This window comes from the organism of the source record quoted next, unplaced genomic scaffold, assembly GCF_019419815.1.
Source record: "Pyrus x bretschneideri cultivar Hongxiangsu unplaced genomic scaffold, Pyrus_bretschneideri_v1 Contig7, whole genome shotgun sequence".
Lineage (NCBI taxonomy): Eukaryota > Viridiplantae > Streptophyta > Magnoliopsida > Rosales > Rosaceae > Pyrus > Pyrus x bretschneideri.
The window spans coordinates 1,127,265-1,141,228 of record NW_025999809.1 but is presented as its reverse complement, the minus strand read 5'-3'; the positions used below and the strand labels follow the sequence as shown (position 1 = coordinate 1,141,228).

The following is a 13,964-nucleotide window of genomic DNA, read 5'->3' as shown; positions in this document are numbered from 1 at the left end:
TCAAAACGCACGTCAACCGGGAACGAACCGTCATAGTGATGAACCAAGTAAGCTCCATCAAGCATCAAGAACATTCCAAAAATAATGACACATTGGAATAGGGTACATTGACTAAAAAGCCAAACATCGATCAAAGGTCCTCTAAGGTCAACAAACCTAGGTATCAATTCAGAAGATCCGCTCATTGGATCCTCGATTCGTAAGTTCTCAAAGGTCTAACAACTAATAACTAGGGTACTCACAAAATTGCACGACGATCCAACGGTCAGACTGTACGTCAATCACATAAACGAGTGACAGTCTAATTTGATCACCACACCAAATAATTGAATTTTGGGAAACTAAGCTAGACATAGGTTCACAGAGTCACTAGAAGGTATTTAGTACTTAGACAACACTCGTGGACGGTCCCACACACCGCCACATGCGGTGATAGCCAAGGTGGAGAGTTTGAAAACCTGAATTTTCAACCTTAACCAAAAAGGCTCAAATATATGTGGTAGTTAGAGCTCAACAAGGGAAACACTTTTGACAACTAGGCTGATGACAAATTCCAACCAGAAACCGTCCAAATTCACCAGAGAAAACAAGATTTCTAGGGTTCTAAACACCCAACACTAGAACGAATACAAAAGCACGAACCAAGCATACCAACTTGAAGATTATGAAGAGTAGATGAAGTTTCATACCTCACTCGAAGGAAATGGTTGCCAAAATGACTAGAAAAATGACAAAACCGCCAGAAACCCATGGGACTTTGCTGCTTCGAACTGGAAAAATGGATGAGAAAATGGGAAATCTAACACTACAGAGATGTATAACTCATAAAGAGCTTTCCATGGACACCAAGGTCACCTAAAATAAAGGTTGGATGAAGGAGAAATAAGTGGGCCAAGTTGGCGGGTCAGCGACCCCGATCGCACCCAAAATGGGTCTGCAATCAGGCACCCCATTTTTGGAAGTTCCAGACTTCCTGGAGGTTTTCCCTCCAATTATAGCATTTTGGCCAAATTTCCAAAATGCCCCCAACTTCAAACAACTCTAACTTCTTCGTTCGAATCGGAATTGAGATATGTTTACTCCTACACACTCATGGAGTCAAGCTCTACCTAACCAACTGAAATGTTGACCGAAAATGTCAAGAAAATTAAAAAATGACTAAAGTACCCCTCACTTCACTTTTCTCAAATTCGGAGAATTTAACGAACTAGTTTCAATTAAATCTTCGAAATACATCAATAATAAAATAAAATACTAATTTTGGGGACGGGATATCACAACAACGACGCAGAGAGAACATGAGAAGATGAAGACACAATGAAGGTCTTAGCAGTCCCATGGTTATTAGGGGGTTTCGTTATGACCTCTTAGTAAAGGGTTTTGTCCATGTGAGTCCCTTTAGGGTGTGTTTGTTTCACCTTCTTAAGTGGAACTGGACTAGCCAGGATTATTGTCCCATGCTTGGTATGCTTGGGGACTAACTTAAGTGAGACTAGAGTTGAACCATGAGATTGCTAAGAATGCCTTCCTCACAACGTTGCCTCCTTCACCGTTCTTCATATCTCTATCTTTCCCTCTCATTCTCTTAACTAGATCGAGCTCATCGGGAAATTTATTGATGGATCCTTCCCCGAGGTTGCCTCCGATGCGAATCTCAAACCGAATCGGTTCTATAATCTCACGATTTCTTTGCTTGAACATACTCTTGGTTATTCGACGGCCTTAATAGAGTCGTCCATGTTTATCTTCAGCCGCATCCATGAGTTTAGGTATTAGACCTGAGTGCGAGAGGAGCAGTAACAATTAATTGGGTTCTTTTAAGGTTTTTTTATTTGTAATAATCAAAATTTTCTCTTTGTTATTGGAATTTTGGATCTCTGTTTTCTAGGTTGTGATTGGGGGTTAGCTTTGTTATTGAAAATTCGATAATTCTCTAAGTTGCAAAAGAGCACCTGCAATTCGTGAGGAAGAAGAAGCAGTGGGCTATGCTCTTTTATTTTTCCATATATTCATTTTAATATTTTAATAGAAAATGTATTGAAATATAATAATAATTTATTGTTAGTCTAGTTTCTTAGTCTGACACTACTCCAAACGCTTCACTAAATTAGTTTAGCTTAGTCTAGTCTAAACCATTCCAGTTTAGTCTTTAAAGCTAGTCCAGTTCGAGATAGTTCGGTGCAACAAACACACCCTTAGTCTCATTAATGTTAGTCCCAGTATAGAACAAACATGACATTAGACTAACAACTAGTCCAGTCCAGTCTAGTCTCAGTCAGTGAGAGAAAACAAATGCCCCCCAAAGGTATATTTGTTTGGCCTCATTAACGATCACTGGACTACTTATTAGTCTAATCCCATGTTTGGTATGTGATGGGATTAAGATTAAGGAAAACTAATGAAAAAGGCTTGAAAACTTTGAGTTTTAACGATAAGGACAAAATAAAGAGTAAAATGAATAGTATCAGGATTGATTTTTTTAGTATAAAAATATGATTTTTCGTTAAAGTGAACAGTACTGGAGCTTTTCGTTAAAGTTCCCTTAAGATTAATGAAATTGAAGGAGATTCCCATTGACAAACTCATTTGCTATGAGATCTTAGCGAAACCCCCCAATAATAATAAGACTGCTCAGACCTCCCTCTGCTTCGTCTCCTCTCCACTCTCTTGCTCGCGTCCTCTCTCTTGCTTTTTGTCCTCTATCCAGCAAAATCACACCACCAGACCGCTACATTCTCTTTCTCTCTCCTTGTCCTACTCGACTGCGGCAATGCTTTCATGGGTGAGCAAAACCAGATTGCCATTCACCAAAAACTGGATGCTGATCCACGCGCTCACGCTCAACCACACAATCTGCGTCGTTTGCTGCATCGTTTGCAACTTAGGTTCAACGGCAGCGCTGCAATCAATCTCGCCAAATCATGACCAGTCCTTTTTGTTCCATAATCTTCTACACTTTCCTTCATGAACCGATTGGCAAGTCTTTCAGGTGCTAGTTGAGGTTCGTTGGGTTGTGCCCGGTTCTCGAATTCGAAAAGGAAGAGAAAAAGAGAAGTAAAGAAGAGAAATGAACCATAAGCCTCTGGAAAGGAAAAGAAGAGAAAGGAAAGGGAAAACAAAGAGAAAAGGAAAGGAAATGTAGAGAGAGAGGAGAGAGAATTAAAAAATGTAAAAAAATATCTAGATCCTAAAAATAATTTAATCTGTGACTTGGTTTAATATTGCACCAAACGTTGCATTATTCTTATACTAGTTAGTCAATGCCAAACCAATTTAACATAGTCTCTGAAGTTAGTTTAGTTTGAGATAATCTAGTGCAACAAACGCACCCCAATAGTGATCTCCCTTAGTATCACTCAAAATGAATGAGAATTGCTAGTCAAGACTCATGTTAAATTCTACTTTATTGAGCCCAACATTCATGCCTTCCTGGGCTCAAATAAAATTTGGCAAACCGGTGGGAGTAGCCTAGGCATCTCCATCTTTTATCATTATGAAGAAGTTGCCGATTTCTCATCTGAACTTTCACTTAACTTTTGATTTCTCTCATAAATTGTTCAATAGGAAAATTAAGGACTGAAACTAATTTTTTTGGCCGATATACCCCTGCTGTTAGATTTTCATTCATTCCATCCAAATTTCTATTCAATGGAAGTATGTGCACAACATGTGAGGGTAGTTCGGTCGCTTAATTTTTTAAAAGAATTGAAAACCCTTTATTTCTAAAATGTCGACCTATGAAAATTTGTGTGATTTTATAGCTTTTGTGTCTGAAAGTCTAGCGAAGTGAAGCTTTTGTCTTCAATGGAGAGTCATGTGGTGTGCACGTGATAAGAGTTAACGTTAATTTGGATGAAATCTATGGAAAACTAACGGTAGGGGGAAATCGGCCAAAAAAAAAAAAAGTTTAAGTCCTTTATTTTCCAATTAAAAAGTTTAGAGGGGAAATCAAAGGTTATGTGAAAATTTAGGGGGCAAATCGGCTGTTTACTCTACCATTATTAGCAAAATTCAAGCCTTCGTTCACTTTCATTGGAGAACATATAAGATACACAAGAAATTAAATATATATAGCACAACAAGATATGGTGGATACAAAAATTTGATTACGTTTACAGTTCCTCATGATTTTCTGTTTTCAGAAACTTCTTTGGCTACTCCGCTAAGTCTTTTGGATGTCTTTTCAGCCCTTTTTTGAAGTTGATATAGTTAATAGTGTATCCGGTATTCCATTCCAAGTTGTCGAACAATGACCATATAAAGTATCCCATCACGTTAACACCGTCACTGCTCAAATACCGAATCAAATACAATTGGATTAGTGAAATTATCGATCAAATGAGTGCGAAGAAGTCCTGCTTTCATTAGGCTATGCACTTAGCTACTTACTCTATCGCTTTATGAATATAATAAATATGACGATCAAGGTAGTCGATTCTTTTCAGCAAGGGATTCCTCGATTGGTATGTTGGGATCATTGCGGTCGTCATATCCTACAACATGCAAATGTAAATTTTGTAATACTGATTAGGATACATAGTATGTTTTACAAATGAGATGGCCCTAAAAATATTGAAATGTACGTATATATGTTGATGTTTGATGCTATAACATACCATTTTCTGTGATGTAAATTAGTGGATTATCATACTTTCTCTTTGTGTAAAGCGATAAATCTCGGATTCCTCTCGGGTAAACATGGAGCCAATCAGAAGCACCCTGTCAAAGCATAAAAAACTCATGACATGAACGTTAGTCTAATGAGTACTTCTCTTCGAAATAGTTCAAAAGTATGAACCGTACTGGATTTATATCCAACCAAAAAAAAAAAAAAAAACACATACGTACCAGTGGACCGACAGGTACGCCATTATACTCGACTGCCACAACATCATGTTTCAAAACCTAGTAAGTATATATATAGAGTAGTTCAAGAAGAAAACGTGATTGGTATTTCTGCTCACCTGATTGATTAGCGAGAGCGTCTGTCTTGTAGTTTGGTTTCGCATCATTTTGCCGAGGAACATTTGGCTGCATAAGTTCCTGAATAATAATTTAGTCCAATAAAATCAAACGAACCTTTTAGCATCGTGGATTTCTCTTTAGTGAAATTTGGCAATCGATTTCCGACAAGAGCTTGCATGCTGTGTGGATTATGACCTTTCACCAAGGGATCCATAAACCTAAAAATTAAATCCAAGATTCCAAATATTACTTTTAATTAGAACACAAATATGAGATAGACTAATCAAATTAGTAATGATTCCTTAATCTGCAGTCCAAATAATATCCTGCATGTAATATCTACAAAACAAATACACACACATATATATATATGCACACATACCATCCATATGAAAGATCCAATGCTCTTGTAGCTGCATCCTTTTCGTTCCTGTCTTCAGAAACTGGCACATACCAATCCGAGTTCAACGTTATCCCTATCACCCCCTTTTGCGTTTCCTGTGCAATATGCATCAACGTTTGATTACTATTTGAATATTACCAAACAAAAAATATGTATAATTAGTGGTGGTTACTCAAAAACTGCGGGTGCATGCAAGACCTGATATTTTTCTCTATATAACTTTACAGCTGCTGCATGAGCTAGAAGTTGGTGGTGTGTCACCAAATATGGTTCAGTTCCGGAATCTCCACCGAGGCAATTTAAGTTTAGCCAGTTAGAATATTAGCCTGGTGCATACTTCCCGCTTGCATAACCATTCTTGCTGACGCTTAATGGCTCGTTCAATGTGATCCAATGTTTAACTTTGTCACCAGATTCTCTAAAGCAGAGCTCTGCATCGTCCTGAAGGTCATCCCTGTAGTATATTACACAAGAAAATCAGAAAAAATGAAATCAAAATGTAGAACTTAAATCCTACTGAAAAATTCATATACAATTTTCACTTACACAACTTCAGGACTTAAGAAACTACTGTAATCATCCTCCAAACCTTGAGGAAAATCCCAATGGAAGATTGTGACAAAGGGCTTTAGACCTGCAATATTCAACAATTCATATATAGCAAAATAAAAACATACATTTATTAGTTTAAGCCTCCTTTTTGTTGAACAATACTTGGTTACTCAAAGAGGAGTATGAACTCCTATTCAAAACTCTTAGTGTTTTAATCACAGTGCTTTGTGCTTATGATCAGAACCCTTCATACTATGAATCACACTGTAAAAAATATCTCTGTAAAAAATAAATTAAAACTAAGGTCATTTAGTCAATCTATTATAACAAATACATGGACGGTTCGTAATGCTTTTACCAATTTCGTTCATTTGTTTTTAAATAGTTTGATGACTAAACGGCCTTAGTTTGAATTGATTTTTTGCAGAGGCGAACTTTAAAGGATGATTTATAATATGAACGGTTCTGATTATAAACACGAAGTTCTATAAATTGACAACAAACAATTTTGAGTAAGAATTCCCACTCATCTTTGAGTAGTCAAGTATTGTTCTTTTTTGTTCATAGGAAATGCATTACCATTGGCTAAAAGTTCGTCGATGAGGTTCTTGTAATATTTGATTCCTTCGTAGTTCACACCCCCGCTTGGCTTTCCATCTGATCGAATACAATACAAATTAGTTTTAGACGAAAAAGAGTTGGACAACAATTATAACAATAAAAGGAAGTAAGACCTGGTTTGGTACTGAGGTGATTCTGAAAAAAGCTGCTATCAAAAAAAGCTGGGAGCTGTTTTTGTGTTTGGTAAACACTCAGCTTTAGCTTTTTTTCACAGTTTTGGGTGAAAAAAAGCCAAAAACAAGAAGCTGCAAAACCCAGCTTTGAAAAACCGGCTTTTTTTCACATCTGTTTTACATAAAAGTTTACCAAACACACTAATACTGCTTTTTTTTTTTCAAAAGCACTTTTACAAAAAAGTTTACCAAACACTCTGCTGCTTTATTTCACAGCTGCTTATTCTCACAGCACAGCAGAAGCAGCTTTTTTTCAAAGCACAGCAATACCAAACCAGCCCTAAATCTCCTGCTTTCTTGGTCGTAAATGCAGTAAGTATATAGATGGTCTAATTACCTGGTAACAATCTAGACCATGAGATCGAGAATCTGTAAGCATCAAGGCCAATGTCCTTCATAATTTCAACATCTTCCTGTAACAAAAGAATATATTTAATTAGGAACCCGATCAGAATATATGGCATAATATTTACAAGAAAGCATATATTTATGTACCTTATAGCGATGATATTCATCAACAGCCACATCTCCAGTGCTACGGTCAGTTATCTTCTCTAATTATTTTTTTCCTCAAAATATACTGAATTTTAGTAATAGGATCCAAACTAACACGCAAAAAAATGTATCTTCTCGCTCATTTTTTTTTATTAACTGATAATTTTGATACAAATTGATCGGACACGAAAAGAACAGAAGAGATACCTGTATGGTTGTGCATGTATGTATCCCATATACTTGGTCCTCTGCCACCTTCATTTGCAGCACCTTCGTACTAAAATTCACACTCACAATAAATATAAATCAATTTAGGTTATTCATATCTAATGAGATTCTTAAAAGATGAAATGTTTAACTAGAGGCATACCTGGTAAGCCGATGAAACTGTACCGAACACAAAACCCTTTGGAAAACTGCTGCGGTTGAGGGAGGCAGACGATTCATCGCATGATTTAGCACCAATGTTCTCTGCTTTGACAGATTTTCCACTACTTGTCAATGCACAACCAAGAACAAGCAAGAGGACTAAAAGGAGGGTGCACTTTGCCATAACATTTAAAATATAATTTGTTTTTTCTAGTATCTGAATTGGCCTTTGAATTGCAATTAGAACCGGTCACTTATGCGTAAAATATGTTTAAGTTGAGAAGTTGCGACCATGTTCATTAACGGTCAATGTAACCACAAAAAAAAAAAAAAAAAAAGGAGAAAAGAAAGAGAGAACAATTAAAAAAAAAACCTAATTTATAAGCCGCCGCAGTTGGCAAGTGGTTAGTGGAGAGTGTAAGACTAAACTAGACTTAGTATACACTAATCATGAGTTTTTACATTCTGTGGTTAGTTGGTGCTACTTGTGGTTGGTCAGACACATTTAGTTAGCGACAGATTAGATAGCGAGGGATATGCATGATGACCAAATCAGGCAGCTGCCGAGAGCAGAGCAGACGTCCCTTCCGCATGAAGCAAAAGCAATTGCAGTCGCCGCTTATGTTTTGAATGTCGGCAATGGCGTTCAGATAAGTTTTACTTTTCTGGTTTTGATGTTATATTATATAGTTTTCTTCCATTATGTGCCTTCAAATTTTTTCAACCAATATTCAACCCACAATATGAAAAAAGTCAAAGTTGAGACGTCTTTATAATATTTCATGAAAAAAATACTAAAACATGTAATTATTGAAGGAGACTCCAAATTGTTTATTCAAATTCTTAACAACCACGAATTATCTGATGTATCCACTATCTTGTACAAACATTTATGGAGACTAGATAAAACGTTACGAAGATACTATATTAAACATTGCATGAATAGAATAGTATCTATCTGACCAAATTAAGGAAGAAAAGGCAAGTCAAGCTCATTGTTTGTTTAAACTTTAAATTAAGTGTTTAGTCGGCGGTGGTCTTTCTTAAATTCAATTAAGTATATGTCTTGCAAGTGGTCATTTACCACAGTGGTAAAAAGGTGTTGAGTCTTTGCATACAACTTTGTATTTGTCTCTCTTATCATATGATTGAGCGCTTTCAAAAAGCACTAAGTATAATTGTATAAAACACAATAATTTCACGTAGCAAGAGAGAGAAGTGTATACATGCAACTCGTTCTATGTTTGTTATCCTTAAGGTTTCAACTCTGAGGATGATGGAACCCTCCCTCTCAATCTCAAAGGAGCTAAAGCTTAATATGTTTACACTTGAACGATGTCGTATAACGTGCGGTCCCAAAGAAACATGAAGTGGGAAGGACCAGTAGATTAGCATCCTCAATGTGCCCAAGTATGGAACCATGTGTCCAACTAAAGGAACAACAGTTCTAAGATTGAATAATGGCTAATTTTTCAAATTCAATGTATCTTGAAGGTGTAAATGAGAAAGATTTTTTTAGTTTTAACGGATTAAATTGAAAAAAAATAAACTTCTTTATCGTAATTACTATTTTAGGAAGGATTGAAATTGATATGTTTTTTTTTTCTAGAATAATCCATCTTCTATTTCTAGTTGATCACAAATTTTTCATTTCTATCTTCAAGATAATAGTGACTTTTCAATTCCAATCTAACCCTCTATACCAAACGAGACCCTATAAGTATATATCTATGGTAACAAAAAAATCCGTCGTCTTCAGTTTTGAGGAATTTGTACCTACAAAATAATTAAACACATCTAATCAAGACCAAAGGGGTGGCTAATAGATCTCCAATGCCCAAGTCAGTTTCTATTAAAAAAAAAAGAAGAGTTTAGGGGGCTTAGTTGTGTAGCAAAAGCTTACCAGAATTTGATGTATAATGGATATTTATAGGGAGATAGTCAATCACATGTGTATGGACTGCCATGTCATGTGTCGATGTTCAGTTAGCCAAGGTGCCATCCGTTGGATGCAATAAGAAAGAATCCAGAAATTATTAATTAAATAATATCTAGAGATTATCTGGTGGTGCCCTTGATTGCATTTGATTATAATTTCTTACTTGATTGAGTTGATCTTAAATAAGAAAAGCTTAAATTTAAGGATTAGTCATAAATTCTATCTTTAACCCCTTGTCTTATTTTCTTACCATGAACAACGGAGTTTGAAGAAGTTGTAGTCAACAACTCAGGTATTATTAATATTAAAGGTTGAATTGTGTGAAATAAATGTGAGTCTCGCCAATTTAATAAGGACATCATCGTTAGCTGGACATAAAAATCACGCCAATTTTCAAACTTGGTCGTTGGACGGTTGGACTGCCGTATCGGAGTTCGAACTCATGCAAACTGTCGCGAAACTTACCGTGAAATATCCACTTCCCCACTGTGTCCTCAACAGGTTTGAACACTCGCTCGCTCATGTTGTAGCCTGTGGGGTCCCATCCTCCCACATCAGATTGACCCCACCACCCATTCCGGATTGGAGTGTGGGCCTCACTCATAACGCTGCGCACGGTCAGTGCATGGCTTTCCTCGTCCATCATCGATGTAGTCGCCCCCACCAGATTATCGACAGCGGAGCCTAAGGTACACGTGTCGCGACGCAGATCGATGAAACCCCTTCTAGCCAACAGCAACTGATGACCGAGATCTTTTGATGAAGAAATTTTTAGTTGTGACAGGAATACAAGTGGTATACAACGTGCTTTAATAGGAATGGTAGGAAATTTTATTTTTTAGCACACATATCCTACTATTGTTTAATGATACATGATGTATTATCCCGTGTATCAATCACATTGAAATATCTTTGCTTCTGGTGGTCCTTGCGGACAACCTAAATTATTTTTAAAATATAAAATATCCAAGAGGGTTTTGCTTATAAAAGTGGAGCAAACCCCCTCGACTCTGCTAACTTGTGTCCCATTCCAAAATCAAAAGCTTTTGAGATATTTTTGAGTCCTTATCAGGAATCCTAAAAATATTTCTGTTGTGCAAAGTTTGTTGGAAATCCGTAAGGGCTGAAAATGGGTGTTTTGGATCATTTTTCGAATCTATTTGATTGCTCAAATGCGAGATCCAGGCTCAAGAGACCCAGGCAATTCCAGGTAATTCAAGATTTTCCTTTCAAGAGTTTTATCTATTTTTTTTTCTCTGAAAGAACAAGGTGAAGCGACGCATAGCCGAATCTCAGTACTTTTTTCTGATTTTAGAGATCTAACTAATGGCAGAGTTAGGAATTTTTTACCAAGCGGGCTAGCTTAAAAATTTAAATCTTTATAAATAAAGAAACTTGATAACGTATTTTTCATAGTATCAGCTAGTTTAAAAAAAAATTCACAAGGTGAGCCAAAAAAATTTGTAATTAAACAAATACATGTTAAAATTAAAAAAAATCCAAACTTTTACATATACAAGAAGCGATAGAGAAAAATAATGTAAGATAAAAGAGATGGTTTGTAAACTATATTACATAATTTTATGGGGAAACTTGATATAGGTCTAATTTTTTGAGCCAATAGTAGGAATAGTCCAATTTATTAAAATAAGTCCAATTCCTTAAATCTTATTATTTTATTATCAATAATTATCTCTTAAATGATAAGATTTATTATAAAAATCAAATTTCTTCCTAATTATATCTTTGATTTTTTTTTTGTTCTTTCTTGTGCTTCATCCCGTTTTAAACCCCATTTATAGATTTTATTTTTTATTTTTATAATCAACCTATATCACAGGTTAATTATATTTATCTACCTATATGATAAATTCTTTTTTATAATCAAGTAAGATTCATGTGTCTTGCTTGTAGATATATTATGTTTTTTTCCTACCTTTTAGTTAAGTTTCATATCTTACTTATAGGTATGATATACATTCATATATTTGTTACTTGAGTTAGAATAGAATGATTTACAGATAGATTTATGTCAATATATTATTTTTTTTGTTATAAGATAATAATTATATTTTTTGGGGTTGAATATTCATAATATTAGAAGATTTTAATTGATTTTTAATATTTTTAGAAAATATAAAATGAGCATTAAAAAAATAAATACATATAATTAGGTAATTGGATTCACTCCTAAAAACCATCTATGTTTTTGGACTTGGATCTAAAAGCCCCTTTTATTTATCTACCTATATGATAAATTCTTTTTTATAATCAAGTAAGGTTCATGTGTCTTGCTTGTAGATATATTATGTTTTTTTCCTACCTTTTAGTTAAGTTTCATATCTTACTTATAGGTATGATATACATTCATATATATTTGTTACTTGAGTTAAAATAGAATGATTTGCAAATAGATTTATGTCAATATATTATTTTTTTTGTTATAAGATAATAATTATATTTTTTGGGGTTGAATATTCATAATATTAGAAGATTTTAATTGATTTTTAATATTTTTAGAAAATATAAAATGTTGTCTCTTGTTTTCAGGAATTTTTCGTGTTCACAATGAGCATTAAAAAAATAAATACATATAATTAGGTAATTGGACTCACTCCTAAAAACCATCTATGTTTTTGGACTTGGATCTAAAAACTCCTAATTTTATATAGTTAAACCTAGAAAATTCGGATTAGTAACTAAATATTTAATGGGCTACATTCAAAAATAAATTAAAATTACATGTAAAATTTTATTTTTCATTGAAAGCTACCTGGCCTGCAACTCAAGGCAGTCCTTAACCCGGCTCCGCCAGTGGATCTAACAAGTGGTTTTGGCATTTTTAACTCTTTTGAGCTGGATTCTACAAGAACAGTACCGAGTAAAATCCATTCTCAATCGCCACGTGTACAATGTCACGCATACTAGTTAACTTAAACATTGAAGTGTTTTGTTTTGGTCAGACGGTGGAGATCAAGGTGAAGATGGACTGCGAAGGATGCGAGCGGAAGGTGAAGAGATCGGTGGAGGGAATGAGGGGCGTGACGCAGGTGGTCGTGGAGCGCAAGGCCCACAAGCTGACGGTCGTCGGATACGTGGACCCCGGCAAGGTTCTTGCACGTGTCGCGCATCGGACGGGGAAGAGGGTGGAGTTCTGGCCCTACGTCGCGTACGACGTCGTGGCGCACCCTTACGCCGCGGGAGTGTACGACAGGAAGGCGCCGTCCGGGTATGTGCGGAACGTGGAGGACCCGCAGATGGGGAACCTGGCACGTGCGAGCTCGACGGAAGTGCGTTACACCACGGCGTTCAGTGATGAAAACCCCGCCTCCTGCACTGTCATGTAAGGTGTCACTTTGCACGTGACATTTGTGGAATCGACTTGGAATTTTGGTTAATTATTTTGGAGTACGCCAATGTCATGAGTTGTTGCCCTGGTTTTTTCAATTTCTTTTTTGGCTTGTTGATAAATCAAAATTTATGAAATTGGCTATATGTTGGTCTTTGTATATCAAAATTGATTATAAACTAATAATATGCCTAAATGATTACCGATCAAAAGTTAAAAGTTCGGATCATTAAACTTAAACACAGTATTATAGATTAAGTGGCTTTTTAGTCAAAAATGGTTCCTGATATTTGAATAGCTCATTACTTTGGTATCTAAAGTTTCAAATTAATAAAAGTAGTCTCTGAGTTTGTACACCATCAATTATTTTGATAATTTCTTCAAAAATTATATTAAAGAAGGACCAAAATGATAAAAATACCCTTAATTTAATAAAGGCCTAATTGGATAAATGGTCCATGTGGTGACAAGATAATCGGAACATAGCTCTCGTGGTAAAAAAATTAGGATTTAAACCCTCGTGATATTAGTCTGTTAACAAATTTAGTCGAAAAGTAATTTTTCCGTTAAATGTCAATTAAATTTAGGGATAAAATGTACGTTAAAATCAAATGATGGGAGCTCAGTAAAATCAGATCCAATTCAATTCAAATCCAATGTATTCATGCAATGCAATCAAAGATCAATGCCTTCTTCAAACCCTCTTCTTCTTCTTCACCCAAACCAGCTGCCCACCTCCGCTTGTTAACGACGGAAACGACACTTCAAACTCTTTGTTTCTGTTTTACGCAGTAAAACTAAACTTGTATTCCTCGCCAACACAAAGACAAAGAGGCTCGCCATAAAATAATAATGGCTAGGTTGTATATTGGCTCCATACATTTATGAATCAAATGATGAACATAATTTAGTCACGAATACACCTGGGAAAAGACGCAGCACCAGCACTGCCAGTCCGACAAGCGAAGAGCTCCTAACCCTCAAAGGATTTTTTTTTTTTTTTTTGTTCTGGGATTTGATTTAATTTCTACTGTTTGGGTGCTGAGAAACTATGTATCAATTTATTTTTTATTTGTTTTGTCTCTGGGTTCTTGAATC

The 13,964-nt window shown here is 35.6% G+C and overlaps 1 protein-coding gene and 1 pseudogene across 1 annotated transcript; one reads left to right on the top strand and one right to left on the bottom strand.

The window, feature by feature from the left end:
• Positions 1–4,057: 4,057 nt before the first annotated feature.
• Positions 4,058–10,160, bottom strand: LOC103965597 (annotated as a pseudogene).
• A 356-nt stretch (positions 10,161–10,516) lies between these two features.
• LOC103965598 (heavy metal-associated isoprenylated plant protein 26-like) lies at positions 10,517–13,026 on the top strand. Its single transcript, XM_009378673.3, has 2 exons — positions 10,517–10,727; positions 12,481–13,026. Exons 1-2 carry the CDS (start codon positions 10,647–10,649, stop codon positions 12,862–12,864), a joined length of 465 nt encoding a protein of 154 aa, XP_009376948.1. The 5' UTR covers positions 10,517–10,646; the 3' UTR covers positions 12,865–13,026.
• Positions 13,027–13,964: the final 938 nt, after the last annotated feature.